The following is a 14,595-nucleotide window of genomic DNA, read 5'->3' as shown; positions in this document are numbered from 1 at the left end:
GGGCTTGCAGGGGGCGGGGCCTGGCTGCGGGCGGACACCGGGGAGGGGTTTCGCGAGGTACTCGGGGCTCCTTGGGAGTCTTACAGGGGCGGAGCTTAAGGTGCCGGAGGTCTCGGGGGAGGGGCTTGGGGGCAGCGGCTTCCGTCCTGGCTGAGAGCCCGGAACTGAAAATGCCCGAAAGCGGGATGGGACTTACGAGTCTAGGCGGGGCCCAGGCCGGGTCGCGGTGCGTTCACCACGCCCTCTCGTCACCCCGCCTTGTCTGCTGCCCCCCAGGAGGCCAACTACTACGGCTCGCTGACTCAGGTGGGCACCGTGAGCCTGGGCTTGGACGCCGAGGGCCAGGAGGTGTTTATGCCCTTCAGTGCACTGCTGCCCATGGTGGCGCCCAACGACCTCGTGTTTGATGGTGGGCGGAGCCCTGGGCTGGGGGAGGGGCGGGATGGGAGATGGGGGCTGGAGGGGCCCAGGACCTGGGCAGGGCCGAGTGTGAGGGTTCCCCCCAGGCTGGGACATCTCGTCGCTGAACCTCGCCGAGGCGATGCGGCGCGCGAAGGTGCTGGATTGGGAGCTGCAGGAGCAACTGTGGGCGCACATGGAAGCCCTTCGGCCTCGGCCTTCCGTCTACATCCCCGAGTTCATCGCGGCCAACCAGAGCACGCGCGCGGACAATCTCATTCCGGGCTCGCGCGCGCAGCAGGTCCTGTCCCATTCCGCATTCCTTGCTTCCTGCCACCTGTTCTTTGCTACTTGGTTCCCCATTTTTGCCTCACCCCATGAGTCCAGGCCCTGCTTCACAGCCTGGGAACTGAATGGCCCCAGGTTCTGTGAGCCCAAGGGCATGTACAACCAACCTCCCCACACCCTCACCGTCCTCCCCACACCCTCTCCGTCCTCCCCACACCCTCTCCGTCCTCCCCACACCCTCCCCGTCCTCCCCACACCCTCCCCGTCCTCCCCACACCCTCCCCGTCCTCCCCACACCCTCTCCGTCCTCCCGACACCCTCTCCGTCCTCCCCACAGCTGGAGCAGATCCGCAAGGACATCCGAGACTTCCGGTCTAGCGCGGGGCTGGATAAAGTCATCGTGCTGTGGACGGCCAACACAGAGCGCTTCTGTGAGGTGGTTCCAGGCCTCAACGACACGGCCGAGAACCTGCTGCGCACCATTGAGGTGGGTGCACGCCCGGGTGGAGCGGGTCAGGCAGGGCCAGCTCAAACACAAGTTCAGTGCTGACTGCCCACCTTGCCCACAGCTTGGCCTGGAGGTGTCTCCCTCCACACTCTTCGCCGTCGCCAGCATCCTGGAGGGCTGTGCCTTCCTCAATGGGTCCCCGCAGAACACCCTGGTGCCCGGAGCTCTTGAGCTCGCGTGTCAGCGCCGGGTTTTCGTGGGCGGAGATGACTTCAAGTCTGGCCAGACCAAAGTCAAGTCTGTGCTCGTGGACTTCCTCATCAGCTCTGGCCTCAAGGTGCGTGGGCCAAGGGGGCTCCCGAGTGCAGGAAGAGGGCCTGGGCTGCGAGCACTTGGCCTGTGGGGCCGCAGGGCCTGCAGCTGCCGGGGCGTCACTTGTACTCACAGACCATGTCCATCGTGAGTTACAACCACCTGGGCAACAACGACGGGCAGAACCTGTCGGCACCGTTGCAGTTCCGCTCTAAGGAGGTGTCCAAGAGCAACGTAGTGGACGACATGGTGCAGAGCAACCCCGTGCTCTACACGCCCGGCGAGGAGCCCGACCACTGCGTGCGTGGGGCGCGGGCATGGGTGCGGGGCTGCCCAAAGGGGGGTGGCAGGGACCCGGGCAAACTCCTGCTGCACCCCAGGTGGTCATCAAGTACGTGCCGTACGTGGGCGACAGCAAGCGCGCGCTGGATGAGTATACGTCGGAGCTAATGCTGGGCGGGACCAACACACTGGTGCTGCACAACACGTGCGAGGTGCGCCACTTCCCGGGCTGTGGGAGGCGGGGCTTGGCCACCCTCCTCCACCTCCTGACCCGCCCACCCCACAGGACTCCCTGCTGGCCGCACCCATCATGCTAGACCTGGCGCTGCTGACCGAGCTGTGCCAGCGCGTGAGCTTCTGCACTGACGCCGACCCCGAGCCGCAGACCTTCCACCCTGTGCTGTCCCTGCTCAGCTTCCTCTTCAAGGCGCCGCTGGTGCCGCCGGGCAGCCCGGTGATCAATGCGCTTTTCCGCCAGCGCAGCTGCATCGAGAACATCCTCAGGTGTGCCCCAGCCTCCAGGTTCCCGCCCGGGGTCCAGTTACCCCTTGGCTGAGCTATGCATAGGGCCTGAAGGGCTGTAGGCGGCAGGGACACCCCCCCCTTCTCCCCATCCGGTGTCTGGCTCTGCTGAGCTGTGTGGCCTCTCCAGGGCCTGCGTGGGGCTCCCGCCACAGAACCACATGCTCCTGGAGCACAAGATGGAGCGCCCAGGGCCCAGCCTCAAGCAAGTTGGACCCCTGGCTGCCACCTGCCCTGTGTCAAAGAAAGGACCGGTACCTGCTTCCACCAACGGCTGCACCGGTGATGCCAATGGGCACCCACAAGTGGAGGAACCCCAGATGCCCACCACCTGAGGCCCCTGTCACACAGCTTCCCAGCCCTTCCTCCCCGCTGTCCCCCAGGACCCCACCTTTCCAGGCTGCCCCAAAGACAATAAAGCCGCTGCCACTCTCAGCTGTCCTTCCACCTGGGGTTCTTGGGGCCTGGCACCTGGCTCTGCCTTCCTCTACTTCCCCAACTCTGAGCGCCCAGCTTCCCGTCCCAATCCTTCTGCCCATGGTTGCCACCCCAACTCCCAGGGAGAGCCCAGAACCCACAGCCTCAGTCGAATGTGGGGCTAGATGGGGGGTGGGGTGGGAAACAAGACCACAAGGTGGACAGCGTGGTGGTCGAAGACCAAAGAGGGAATCAGACACGCTACCAAAAACCAAAACCAGGTTCCATTTATTGATGGGGCCCACCCCCTGACGTCCTGGGGAGAGGGGACCCCCCCCAAAGAGCCCTTCTTTCTGGAACAAAATACAAATGGCAGGAAGGGTCCATACAGAAAAGAACGTCTCTGAGGTCCTTGCGTTTTTAATAAAATGATAAAAGTCTTTCATGTGGGGCCTCCCAGCTGGGTAAGCCTTGATTGGCCAGGAGTCCAGGTGCCCGAGGTGTGACCTCAGCCCCTCGCCCTGAGCAGGGGCGCTGGGCAGAAGCCTAGGCCCGCAGAGGCCCGGGGCTGCCGCCCCATCACACGCTCATGGTCATCCCTGGCGAGTACTGCGGAGAGAGGAGGGGGCAGCGCGCAGGGGCCGGGCTTAGCTCCGGAAGAGGCTGGGACCCGCCCCCAGGGGACAATGTGGGGACAGGGTAGGGCTGGGTCTTGGGCAGACACAGGGCGGGGACAGGAGGCAATGGGGGAGGGGCAATGCGTGGGGAGGCTGCCCTTGGGCGCGGGTCCCGGGGTGGGAACGGAGGGGATCTGGATGGTGAAACAGGAGCGGGAGGTGGTGGGGGATGGAGAGAGGTTGGGAGGAGGGTAAGGATGCCGCGGCCGCCCCCCCACCTGGCCCGCCGCGGTCACGGTCTTGCTCTGGCCCCCCGGCCGCCCCGCCGGGGCCTGCCCGCCAGGCCCCTCCGGCCCGACGCCGCCGCGGGGGGAGAGTCGACGCAGTCGCTTACGCTTTCGCTCGGGAACGGGTGCAGGAAGGTCCCGGCGGCCGCCATCTCGCCGTCGTCCCGCGGGGTGCCTGGGGCCTTGTTCAGGCCGGCCACGGCGCCGGGGGAGCTCTGGGGGCGGCCGCCGTCAGCGCAGAACTCCCTGCCCCGCCCCCCACCCCTGCGGGGCCCCCCCGCAACCCACCCCTAGCAGGAGTGCGGCCCCCTTACCTTCGGCAACCCGTCCATATCGCCCGAGCCTGCGAACCGACACGGACACCAGCTCAGACATGCCGGTGCCAGGCCCCCCCGGCCTCCAAGGTCCAACGACCCTTGGGAGCCTCCCCCCGCCGCCGCACCCCGCAAGAAACCCCAGAACTGAGGCCAGGTGGAGGATTGGGTCAGTGCATCCCCTGGTTTGGTGGCCGGATCCCCCCAGCTCGGGTCAGCCCCCATCACTGAGCGGCCCCCCTGGGGGGCTCAGGGCGCCACCCGATGCCTCCACCAGACAGGCTGGCGGTGGGGGGAGGCAGCCAGGGGCGCGTGGGCCCGGGCCGGAAGCAGCCTGGGCGGGAGCAGGGAATTCCACTCACCCAGGGATCCATTCACGTGGTGTGGCTCCATCGCACTCATGGCGGCCATGGGGCCCTCCGGGCCAGGGCCGATGGGGAACTGCAGGCATGGGGATAGTGTGGGACTCGGGCCACCCATCCTCCGAGTGGGGTCACCGCCTCAAGAAGCACCCCCAAAAGCCCCCACTCACATTAGCCCTGCTGGCGCCCTGCCCAATGGGGTTCATGATGGTGTACATGTTCTCGCTGGAATTGGTGGAATCTGGGGGAGACCAGGGAACAGGAAGGGTGCTGAGTGTGAGGGGTTCCCCCCAAGCACACCCACCCTAGCACACCCCACCCCTGTCTAGGCTGTACCTCCAGGGCTAGGCATGATGGGTGTTCCAGGGGGCCCACCTCCTCCTGGGGGTCCCTGCACACAGAGGGAGACAAGGACTGTGAGAGATGGCCCCTCATCTGCCATCCCGCAGCCCCTGCCCGGGTGACACATCCTTGCTCAGACTCACCGTGTAGCTGCCGGGGGATGAGGAGGAGTAGGGGATCTGGGGACAGGGGCAGCTGTGAGCAGTCGGCCAGGCAGCTGACCCAGTGCCCCTCCCACCCCACCCCATTCCAGCCCACCTAGCCTTAGACTCACCGAGTTTCCACTGGGGCTGGCCCACGGGCCTCGAACTCCTGGGCCCCTGGAAGAGACCGTGGGTGACAGACCCTGGGGCTAGTCCACATGAATGACCACCACCCCCACATCCCCCACACCCTGCTCCACTGTGTCCCCAGGCAGGCCGCAGAGCAGCAGACGTTGCTAACGTGGCCAGCATGAGCTTTCAGGTTCTGATCCCAGCCCATCACTGGCCCTGGGGAACTCTTGCTACCTTAGTCCTGTTTCCCCACTCAACAGTGGCCATGAAATAAACAATATCCAAGGCTGTCCTGAGGGTTCAGGGCCCATCCCAGCTGACCCAGCCATGAAGCTGGTGGTAGCCTGCGAGCTGCACACTCCTGGGGTCCCGGGGGCCTTACATGTTCATGGCAGGCAGGCCTGGGCCGGCAAGGGAGTTGGGTGGGGGCCGCATGCCACCTCCGTAGCTCTGGGGAGGCAAAGGGGCGGTGAGGGGCAGACCGGGGACAGTCTGAGGGCCCCACCCACCAGGGCTCCCTCTTACCTGGGGCCCGACGCTGGCCATGCCCCGAGGAGGTGTCACCCTCTGCATTGGGCCGCCCATGCTCGGATGCCCTGGGGTGGGGCAGAGGGAAGGGGCTTGGACCTGGACCACTCCCCAGTGTGGACAGCTGGGAGGCAGCAAGGTTGGAGCGCCTAGAACTGGAATTCTGACTAATGGGCGGACAGGGGGCAGAGCTTCCCTACTCACCCTGGGCTCGTGGGGAGGGCTCCATGGTGCCAGGGAGGAGGGGCTGGGAGCCAGGGAGGCCCGCGGGAGGCTGCGGAGGGGGTGCGGCAGCGCTGAGTGTGGGGTGCTCCTTCCCCGGCCCAGCTCCTGCCCCCGCCTCCCCTCATCCCTTTCTCACCTGACTCGGCATCCGCAGGGTGGGCCGGGGGCCCCCTGGGAAGCGCGGTGACATGAAGGGCTGGAAGAGGTGGGTGGGGATCAGCAGCTTCCCCCACCCTCTACCCCTAAAGCTACACTGTTTCTGCTGTACCGGGGCCCCCGGCCTGGGGAGACCCCTCCTCCAGAACCAGCCAGCAAAGCCCAGCCAGCTGGCGCCGGCCAGGGCACCATGCCATGGGGGCAGGAGGGGGTGGCGCTGGGGGTGGGGATTTGTGTGTGCGGGGCAGGCGCCACAGCTCCTTACCTGACCGTGAGGCCCCATCGTGGGGGCGTTGGGATTGTAGGGGGGCGGCTGGGAGCCGGGGGGGCCCTAGGAGGACAGAACTGGGTGGGTTGCGGGAAGCGAGGCCCTGCTGGGTCTGGCAGAGGAGGGAGAGGCTCCACAGAGGTGGAGAGGTGGGCCAGCCGATGGGACAGGGACCCTGTGGGAAGGCTTGAGGGCAAGACTCGGGCATCAGCGGTCACCAGGACCACTGTGGCCACAGCATCCCCAAGCACCCTGTGCCTACTCATGTACAGGCCAATCGCACAGATGCTCACCCTCCACTATACTTGGGCCCTTCAGCCGGGCACACCTGCCGCACAGAGGACCCTCCCACCCAACTCCAGCCTGCTGGCCTCATGAAGTCTGCCCACATGGGACCCCCACCCAGAGTTGGAGGCCAGGGGACTCCAGCCCTGGCCATACCTGGAAGAAGCCTGCCGCCATGGGGCCTGCAGCCATTGCGTCACCTGGGGCCATGCTCCCCATCACAGGGCTGGGGGCTGCAGCGCTCTGTAGGGGTGCGGGAAACCGAGAGGGCCAGGTCAGGACACTTGGACACTTCCTATTAGGCCTGGGGTGTGCCCCCTCTTCTCTGCAGGTGGCGGGCCCCATGAGACAGGGAGCTGGCCTTGGACAGTGCGCACTGGGGTTGTCGGCCTGAGGATCTGAAGACCCTGGACCCAGAGCAGCTCTCATCTCGCACAGGACTGCCCCCTCCTCCAGACCCATCCCAACTGGCCCTGTGTCATCCTGGCCAGCAGGGCAGGGCAGCTCAGCTGGCTCCCAGCTCTACCCGGGACACCCCAAATACACACACAGATCTACAGCAGTTTCAAGAGGAGCTCGCCTGAAGGCTCTTCCTTAGAGCAGCTGCGGACCCCGGGCCCGCCTCGCCACGCCTCCAGGATCGGGGAGAAGCGCAGGATTCTGGGGTGGGATCCCTGACTCCCAGCCTCTCCACAGATGGAGAAGGGCAGAAGACAGGGTGCTACAGCGGGGGCCTCCTATCTGCCAGACTCTGGTGCAGCCCAGACCTGGCCTGGGACAGGCTGACAGGCCACTCTGGCTGGCTCCCAGTCCTAGACCTGTGTGCTCTGGGGGAGACGAGGTGGGGAGGGAGGCTCAGTCTATGAGGGCAGAGGACACGTGGGGACAGGGGGCAAGGACTTCTCTCCTGGCCTGGGTCTGTATGGTCCAGGCCAGGCCCCGAATCCCAAGAGGAAGGGGATAGGCTCTCCGGGGTTGGCCCAAGCCAGAACACAGGCACACTCTGGTGTTTGTGGCATGAACTGCAGCCACGTGGGTTCAAGAGAGGCGGGCACTCTGCCTGCAAGTCTCAGCGTTTCCTGCCCTCAGGTGTTGCTGCAAGGGGCCCCCTGGCTGGAGCAGGGCCCCTGGAGAAATCCTCCCTGCCTGTGTGGGGCAGCGGGCTGGCCCCTTCCTGCCCCTTCTCTGAGATCAGCTTCAAGCCTCCCTCCAGGGCCCTAAAATGGGGAAGGGGGTGGAGGCGAGAGGTCCCAAGCACACCGCGACAGAGAGCACTCCTAAGGCCCAGAACAAATCCTTCAAAAGCCCTCGTGCCCACTCCTGTGCCACTTTCTCAGTTCAAAACTGCCAGGTCCCCTCTGGGCTCTGGCCCCCACCCCGCCGCCGCTCGCCAACACAATGGCCTGGAGCAGCTGCGCTCCCAGGTGGCCCCTCTGGTCCACTCCCGGAGGGTGGGGAAGGGACGCTTCTGAGCCCTGTGTCTGTCCACCCCGCAGGGAGGGCAGTCCCCTCTCGGGCCACAGCAGACGCCTAAGCGTTTCCTGGTCGGGGAGGCTCCAGTGCAGCCTCCCTGCCCCTGCGCCCCGCGGCTTCCCAACTCTAGGCCCCGAGGAGTTAATCCCGGGCAGTGAGCCCTCCCCGGCGGTTGGCCTGGGCCAGACCCCCTACGTCAATCATCCCTGAAGAGGAGACGGCCCGGCCTGCGTTGCCATGGCGATGGGCTGGGCGCTTCAGTGTTTCCTGGAGAAGCCAAGGTCGGCCTGGAGCCGGGGAGAGGCAGACAGAGCCCCACCTCGGAAGGTGAGAGGAAGGGGCCGCCTCCGTGCGGGGTCAGCTGGCCAGGCGCCCCCAGTTAGAGCGAGAGCAGTAGAGGGGTAGCCCGGCAGGACAGGTGCCCACGGGGATTTGGTCACCCCAGGGCTTGCGGGGCCTCCACCCTGGGCCCTGCGGTCTCTGCTCCGCGCCTGCGTTGCCATGGTAACCGCCGCGCGCCTGGGAAGCGCGTTCACGCTGACTTGCCAGCTCCGCCTCCTGGCCCAGCGGGGGTGCCCAGAAAGGCTGCTAGACCCAGGCGGCAGGCATGGGGGGAGAGTCGCCCAAGCCCACAGCTCCAGACACCCCTGGGGCCCCAGATCCAGTGTGACTGGGACAAGGGGACCACACAAGAGCAGTGGGGCACCATGGGGGTGAACAGCAGTGACACCAGGAGGGCTTCGGCATGCCCGGCTCCCATATCGCCTGCAGGAGGCATCTTCAGAAACACGGGCAACCCACCCCTCCCGCCCCTAGGGCCGCCTCTGCCTTGCTGAGGCCTGCGCTCCCTCGCACAGTGGGCAGGGTGTGGGCAGGACTGGTGCCCTCCAGACGCCCGCCGACAGAGCCGGCACCTCCCCCTCAGACCCAACAGAGGGGGCCAGGTGGCCCAGCGCAGAGGATGAAGGGAAGGGCTGCCATCTGCTGCCCCATGACAACAGGAGGCCGCCATCCCCTCTGTAGCCGGGCAGCCTCCACTCCAAACATCAGCCTCTGATGTTTTCCAACCCGGAGGGAAAATGACAGCAGAAAGGTAGAGTGGGCAGCTCCAGGCACCCGGCAAGGTCAGGAAGTGTCCCAGTGCCTGGTCCATCAGGCACCCCCATCTGGCTCCTATCTCGGTGGAGCAGCGGTGACCCCCCAAAGCACACGCGGCGGAGGAGGGTGAAGGCAGTGAGCTTTCCGCATCTCCACACAAGCTCACGTGAGGGCAGGGAGATGGCACTCCCCAGTGCCCTGAGGAGGGTGGGGGGGCTGAGGGGACCGCAGTGCAGTGGAAAAAGCTTTCCCTTACTCTGTGAGTGACCCTGGACCAAGGGGAGGGTGGAGGGACCCCAGAAGTGGCCAAGAGCCTGAGTGACAGCTGCAGCTCTGTCAACCCCAAGCTGCCCCCACCCCCAGACCTCCTCTGGCTGTGCAGCCCCCCATCCTGCCTACCCCGCCGGAGCTGAGCCCCTGGGGTGGGGACTCACATAGTCCTGGAAGGCCTTGGCCTCGCCTGAGTGCTCGCAGGCCTCTCTCCGGTCGGGCGCTGCGCAGTACAGGTCCCAGAAGACGCTGTGGGTGGCAGGGGAGGACGTTCACTCCACACGCCCCCGCCCCCAGCCCCCTTCCATGGCCCACCCACAGCAGCCCTGCACGCACCACCACCAGGAGTGCAGGAACCCGGGGGGCTCCCCCAGCGTGATGTTCTTCTCCCATCGGATCTGCAGGAAGAGGAAGGAGGTGAGGGGCTGGCCCTATCTGACCCTGCCCCACCATGTGGCAGGGTGCCCAGAACATCTGGGCAGGGAGAGAGTGGGGAGGGGAGGGTAACTGGGTGGGTGGAGGGCCCCAGGATGTGCAGCAGGTCCCTGCTGGGCATGCGGACCAGATGCCTGGATGCCAGCCCAGGGCTGGACCCCACCCAGCCCTCAGTTCCCAGAGCCTTCGGAGGGGCGATGAGGGCCCATCCCCAGGGTCCCAGTGGAAATGGAGGAGGACTGCTGTGTGTGGGCAGGGAGGGAGGGCCGGGCTGGAGGCAGCAGCTTACCTCAGATAGGAAGGTCTGGGCTGACTTCTGGGCACCGATGTGCAGCAGGTACTCGTAGACGTACAGCGCCAACCTGCGGGGGCGAGGTGGCCCGGGGGGCTCAGGCTCTCTAAGGCAAGGCCTCACCCTAAAGCCCTTCCACCTCTCGGGAGGGCGGGTGGAAAGTACTCTCCCCAGCAGCTGCTCAGCAGAGACAACTTGTACTCATCCATCAACATCCTTCGGGCTCCTCCCAGGCATCCCTGACCCCCAACTCCAGGCCGAATTCGGTTCCCTTCAGTGCGCCCTCGGGGACCAAATCCTGGCCCTGTCCTGCCAACGCCATGCCTCCAGAGGCCTCAGTGCCTGGGAGGTCTCCATAGAGGAGTGTCACTCCTGAGTGTGTGCAGGGTAGGGACGAATAGTGGGCACCCTGGGCCGTGTCCTTTGCTGAGGGCCACCCCAACTCATCCCCAGCCTCGCTGGCTCAGGAGGGAAGGAAGGGCTCCCCCCCGCAGCCCCCTCCCGTCCCTGGACCCATCTCTTCCTTGAGGTGGCTGCCCATCCACTGTGGTGGCCTCAATTCTTCCAGCAGACTGTCTCCAACTGGGGCAGTGTCCAGGGAATGGAGGTGGGGGCCAGGGGAGGTAGGGCCCACAGTGCCAAATCTGCCACCCTGCCCAAACGTACACAGGGTTCTGTGTGAGTCCCCAGCTTCCAGGGACCCCTGGACTCACCCCCTCAGCCACTGCCCACCCCAAGAGCTCCGACCTGGGCCACCCTTGCCCAGCCAGGCGGCTCCAGCACAGCCCTCTGCAGGTCACAGGGGAAGGCTGGACGGTCTGCCGGCTCCAGTCCGGCTGCCACACCAGGAAGCAGAGGACAACCCCCCCCATCCAAAGCATTGCCCAGTCCTGTGGCACCAGCCTTTCTGGACCTCCCTGGATCTGGGGCGCCCCCATCAGAGCCCCTCCGAGTCCTTGTACTGCACAGCCAGGGACCCATGAGGGCCTGCTCGGGGCTTGGGGGTGTCTTGGATTCAAGACAGGGTTCCGGAGGGCGGGCCTGAGGCTGAGCCCTAGAGGCGAGAGGCAGGCAGGCCTGGGGGCCCTTCCAGCCGCCTCCAGCTCAGCTGTGCCGCCCTCCCTGGCTGCCGGCCCCATCCTAAAATAACCTTCCTTTGACTCACACTCTACTCCCTCCCAGCCAGGCTGCTCCCATCCCAGCACCCACCACCCATCAGGCCCCCCAAGTCCCTTTCAGACTTCCAGCCCTCCTGTTCCTGCCCCAGCCCCTAGGGGACAGGGTGGGGGGACTTCCCGCCCCCATGGGCGGTGCCCTTGCCCCAGATCTCAGCCTGCCTCCCCTCCTTCATTCATTAACTTCATTCATTCCTCCAGCATCATGGAGAGCCCTTTGTGCGGTGCACACACCCGGCGCCCGTCCTGGAGGCCACGTTCTTGAAGGGAGACACAGAGACAGGCAACACGAGTCGAGGTGAGCTGTGTGGGCCCCTGGAAGGCGCTGAGGCTACAGAAGGGCGACGGGGTGGAGCAGGCGGCCCAGGGCGGGGCACGCCAGGCTCACACTGCACCACATGAGGCAGGGAGGGGGCAGGACACACAGTGCCCAGTGGTCACCTGGCATCATCACACCACTCTCGGAGACAGCCCCCCGGTCCACGCCCTGCTAGATCCTGTCCCCATAGCCCTCCAGTCTCCCACCCCGGTGCCTTCCTCCACTGCCCGGTCCCACAGCCTGCAGGGCCACCTGTCCAGCCTACTTCTATGGTACCCCGGCCCATCTAGAGGCTTCTGAGCTTTCCCCTGTGCCAGCAGCTGACAGGCCTGCGTCCATCCGTGAAGGGGAGCACACAAGGCCAGGGTGGGCAGACCCACCCACCAGGTGCAGAAGAGGGGCTGAGTGGGGCCAGCCATTTCCCACCCTGGCCACTTGGGGGTCAGAGCAGGGGGCACAAAAGGCCAGAGTGGGGTAAGACGGAGTTTTGGGAACGCTGGTGAGCCACCCCAGGAGGGCGAGGGCAGCGGAAGTCCTGCTAAAGCTGTGTTTGGGCACCCCACGCCCAGGGGCCGGCTGTCTAGGAGGCCTAGGGGGGCTCCGGAAGGAGGCGGTGGCCAACAGCTATACCTGCCTTCCTTCGTCACCCCTTCCCCGACTGTCCCCATCAGCACCTAGCCCAGGACCCCAGAGCCCACCCTGGCCTCACCACCCCCTCTTGCTGTCCTCCTGCCTCCAGCCCCGCCGGCTCCCCACTCTGTCCTCTCCTCTCCCTGGGTGGTCACCCATCCTATTTGGATGACGCCTTCAGGTAGGGGTTGCCCAGAGGGTGCTGTGGCCCGACCTTCCCCAAACTAGGGATCCACTGTCCACTTGGCAGCTATAGACCCAGCCTCAACACTGGAGCCCCCAGCCCTTCCCCATCCTCCCCTCTCCCTGCCCAGAGGCCATCAGGGAGATGGGCACACACACACACATCTCGTCCAAGGAGCCTCTGCTGGCCGCGCACGGGCGTGCACCTGCATGACACCCACCCAGCTGTCCCCAAACATCACTGCGTTTACTGAATTAATGAGAAGAAAACACGGAAGGAAGTCTCTCTCCTGATTCGGGCCCCTCTCCCCACCTCCACTGCACACCTGGGCCAGGCCACCCACTGTCTCCACCTGGATTATGACAGTCCCCTCCAGGCGCTGCTCCCCCACACCCCCACGCTGTTTGTTCAAACCCTCCTGTGCGCCCCCCACCACAATGGCTGCCCTGCCGCCCCAGGGCCTCTGCGCACTGTTCCCCTGCCTGGGGCACTTCCGCCCAGAGACTCCAATGTCACCTACCAGGGGCTTCCCTGTCACCTGGAAGCCCCCACCTGCTCCGTCTCTCCCCATCTGAGTCTCCGCCTGCGGCCCCCGCTGGAATGTGGCTGGAGGTGGGACGGGGACTTGGAGTCTGCTCCCTGCAACACCCTTAGAACGGAGCTGGGCATCCAGGACCCCGTCACCACAGTGAATTAACAAACCACCCGGGACCCCCTCCTGGGATGCCAGGAGGACCAGCCGAGTCACGGGTGAGCACTGAGGAAGGCCGGCAGCTACTGTGTCCACACCGAGGATTTGGGAATTGATCTGGGCGTGAAGGGAGGCTGGAGTTTTCGATTTTGCGGATTTCCCTTCCACAGTGGTCCTTTTATTTTTTTATTTTTTTTGAGATGGGGTCTCACTCTGTCGCCCAAGCTGGAGTGCAGGGGCCAGATCTTGGCTCACTGCAACTTCTGAGTTCAAGCGATTCTCCTGCCTCAGCCTCCCAAATAGCTGGGATTACAGGCATCCGCCACCACGCCCAGCTAATTTTTGCATTTTTAGTAGAGATGGCATTTCAACGTATTGGCCAGGATAGTCTCGAACTCCTGACCTTGTGATCTGCCCGCCTCGGCCTCCCAAAGTGCTGGGATTACAGGCGGGAGCCTCTTCACCCGTCCGGTCCTTTTATTTTAAACAGGATTCAGTCTCAGGGAAGAACTGTGGGTTGTGATTGTTTTGGGTAAAATGTTTGGAAGCCTGGCTGTTCAGCCAGGGAATTGGGAGACATACAAGGTCCTCCCCTCCCAGAGGACTGCTTTGGGGACCAGGTCTGGGGGCACCACTGGTTGGGGCCCTGAGCTCAGTTATGGGAAAGGGCTCTGGATACAAATCACCTGTGCCCCCTGCCTCCCACCAGCCACCTGCTCCGGGGTGGCACAACCTCTCAGGGCCTGCCTACGAGGGTTCCCTGTGCCACACCGGCAGGTGGCCAGAAAGAAACATGGGGAGGCACCGGCAGAGCAGCAAGCAGCCTCCCTGCCAAGGAACCCGAGACCTGGAGGACATGAGGTGCCTGGACCTGAGGGAGCATGGAGCTGCAGGGAAGCAGAGACAGGACGGGGTGCTAGCACCTGGTGGCCTGAAATGTAGCACAGCCACCGCCATACTGATGCGCGTCACCGTAATTACCGAGAATGGCCGCACTGGTGCTCCCTGCCCAGTGCCCTCCTGGACACAGAAGCTGCTGGGGCGGGAGATGCCTGCCACTCACAGCTTTGTGTCACCGTGTCATGTCACCAGGTCTCACTGCTGCCCCCAAAGGGACCCTCCAACCCTCGCTGTCCCTCCCCTCCGCCAACCCTAAAGTCCAGGCCTTCGGCAGCTTCTCGGCAGGGCGGTGCCTCTCTTTACCGCCCGCCACACTTGTCCCCTCACAGGGGCTAAAATGACCACGTCCAGTCGTGAATCCCATCCCTGGCTTACCTGCTAGGTTGATGAACAAGCCACTGCATCCACATGCTGGCTCAAAATCAAGCCGGGAGAAACCCACAAGCTGCCAGGAGACGCCAACCATGGCCGTCATTCATACACCCCTTCTCAACCTGCCTGGCTGCACTGGAGTGCTGGAGGGTATACACAGCCCCGTCTTCTTGCGAGTGGTCCACTCAGACCCTAGCCTCCCTCGGCCCACTCTGCCGCCCCCACACTCCACGGTCACCACCATCTGCTGCAAGCCCCCGAGGGCAGGCACTCACCAGGTGCTCGGTCGCTTTCTGTAGCAAGCGGGCCAAGACCTAGCGTGAGACAGGGAGGCTGGCAGGCTCCAAGGGAGGCCAGAAGGGGCTGAGGATTGGGGCCAGAGAGAGAGGGAAGAGAAGGCAAGACCTCTTTTTTTTTTTTTTTTTTTTT

At 65.0% G+C, this 14,595-nt stretch overlaps 2 protein-coding genes across 6 annotated transcripts in view; one reads left to right on the top strand and one right to left on the bottom strand.

Moving 5' to 3' along the window:
- The window catches only part of ISYNA1 (inositol-3-phosphate synthase 1), a 4,690-nt gene extending 1,582 nt beyond the window's left edge, over positions 1–3,108 (top strand). The window contains exons 4-11 of the mRNA XM_017501297.2: positions 277–409; positions 507–700; positions 1,025–1,174; positions 1,257–1,472; positions 1,583–1,747; positions 1,828–1,941; positions 2,016–2,233; positions 2,382–3,108. Of these exons, the coding sequence (XP_017356786.1) occupies positions 277–409; positions 507–700; positions 1,025–1,174; positions 1,257–1,472; positions 1,583–1,747; positions 1,828–1,941; positions 2,016–2,233; positions 2,382–2,586 (1,395 nt within the window). The 3' untranslated portion in view covers positions 2,587–3,108. The remainder of the gene's footprint in view (positions 1–276; positions 410–506; positions 701–1,024; positions 1,175–1,256; positions 1,473–1,582; positions 1,748–1,827; positions 1,942–2,015; positions 2,234–2,381) is intronic.
- The window catches only part of SSBP4 (single stranded DNA binding protein 4), a 15,094-nt gene continuing 3,429 nt past the window's right edge, over positions 2,931–14,595 (bottom strand). The window contains exons 2-18 of one of the 5 annotated variants that reach the window (XM_017501298.1): positions 9,893–9,965; positions 9,505–9,566; positions 9,333–9,417; positions 6,484–6,570; positions 6,040–6,105; positions 5,755–5,814; positions 5,598–5,667; positions 5,391–5,461; positions 5,248–5,315; positions 4,865–4,910; positions 4,734–4,769; positions 4,585–4,639; positions 4,419–4,489; positions 4,249–4,327; positions 3,887–3,915; positions 3,564–3,787; positions 2,931–3,277 (exon numbers count right to left, since the gene is read on the bottom strand). In XM_017501298.1, coding sequence (XP_017356787.1) covers positions 3,578–3,787; positions 3,887–3,915; positions 4,249–4,327; positions 4,419–4,489; positions 4,585–4,639; positions 4,734–4,769; positions 4,865–4,910; positions 5,248–5,315; positions 5,391–5,461; positions 5,598–5,667; positions 5,755–5,814; positions 6,040–6,105; positions 6,484–6,570; positions 9,333–9,417; positions 9,505–9,566; positions 9,893–9,965 — 1,168 coding nt within the window. In that variant the 3' untranslated portion in view covers positions 2,931–3,277; positions 3,564–3,577. The remainder of the gene's footprint in view (positions 3,278–3,563; positions 3,788–3,886; positions 3,916–4,248; positions 4,328–4,418; positions 4,490–4,584; positions 4,640–4,733; positions 4,770–4,864; positions 4,911–5,247; positions 5,316–5,390; positions 5,462–5,597; positions 5,668–5,754; positions 5,815–6,039; positions 6,106–6,483; positions 6,571–9,332; positions 9,418–9,504; positions 9,567–9,892; positions 9,966–14,595) is intronic. The other 4 variants (XM_017501301.2, XM_017501299.1, XM_017501300.2 and 1 more) reach the window with 4 other exon arrangements.

Source organism: Cebus imitator, unplaced genomic scaffold (genome assembly GCF_001604975.1).
Source record: "Cebus imitator isolate Cc_AM_T3 unplaced genomic scaffold, Cebus_imitator-1.0 Scaffold280, whole genome shotgun sequence".
Lineage (NCBI taxonomy): Eukaryota > Metazoa > Chordata > Mammalia > Primates > Cebidae > Cebus > Cebus imitator.
The sequence above is the reverse complement of the archived record's forward strand: the minus strand, read 5'-3'. Positions and strand labels throughout refer to the sequence as shown.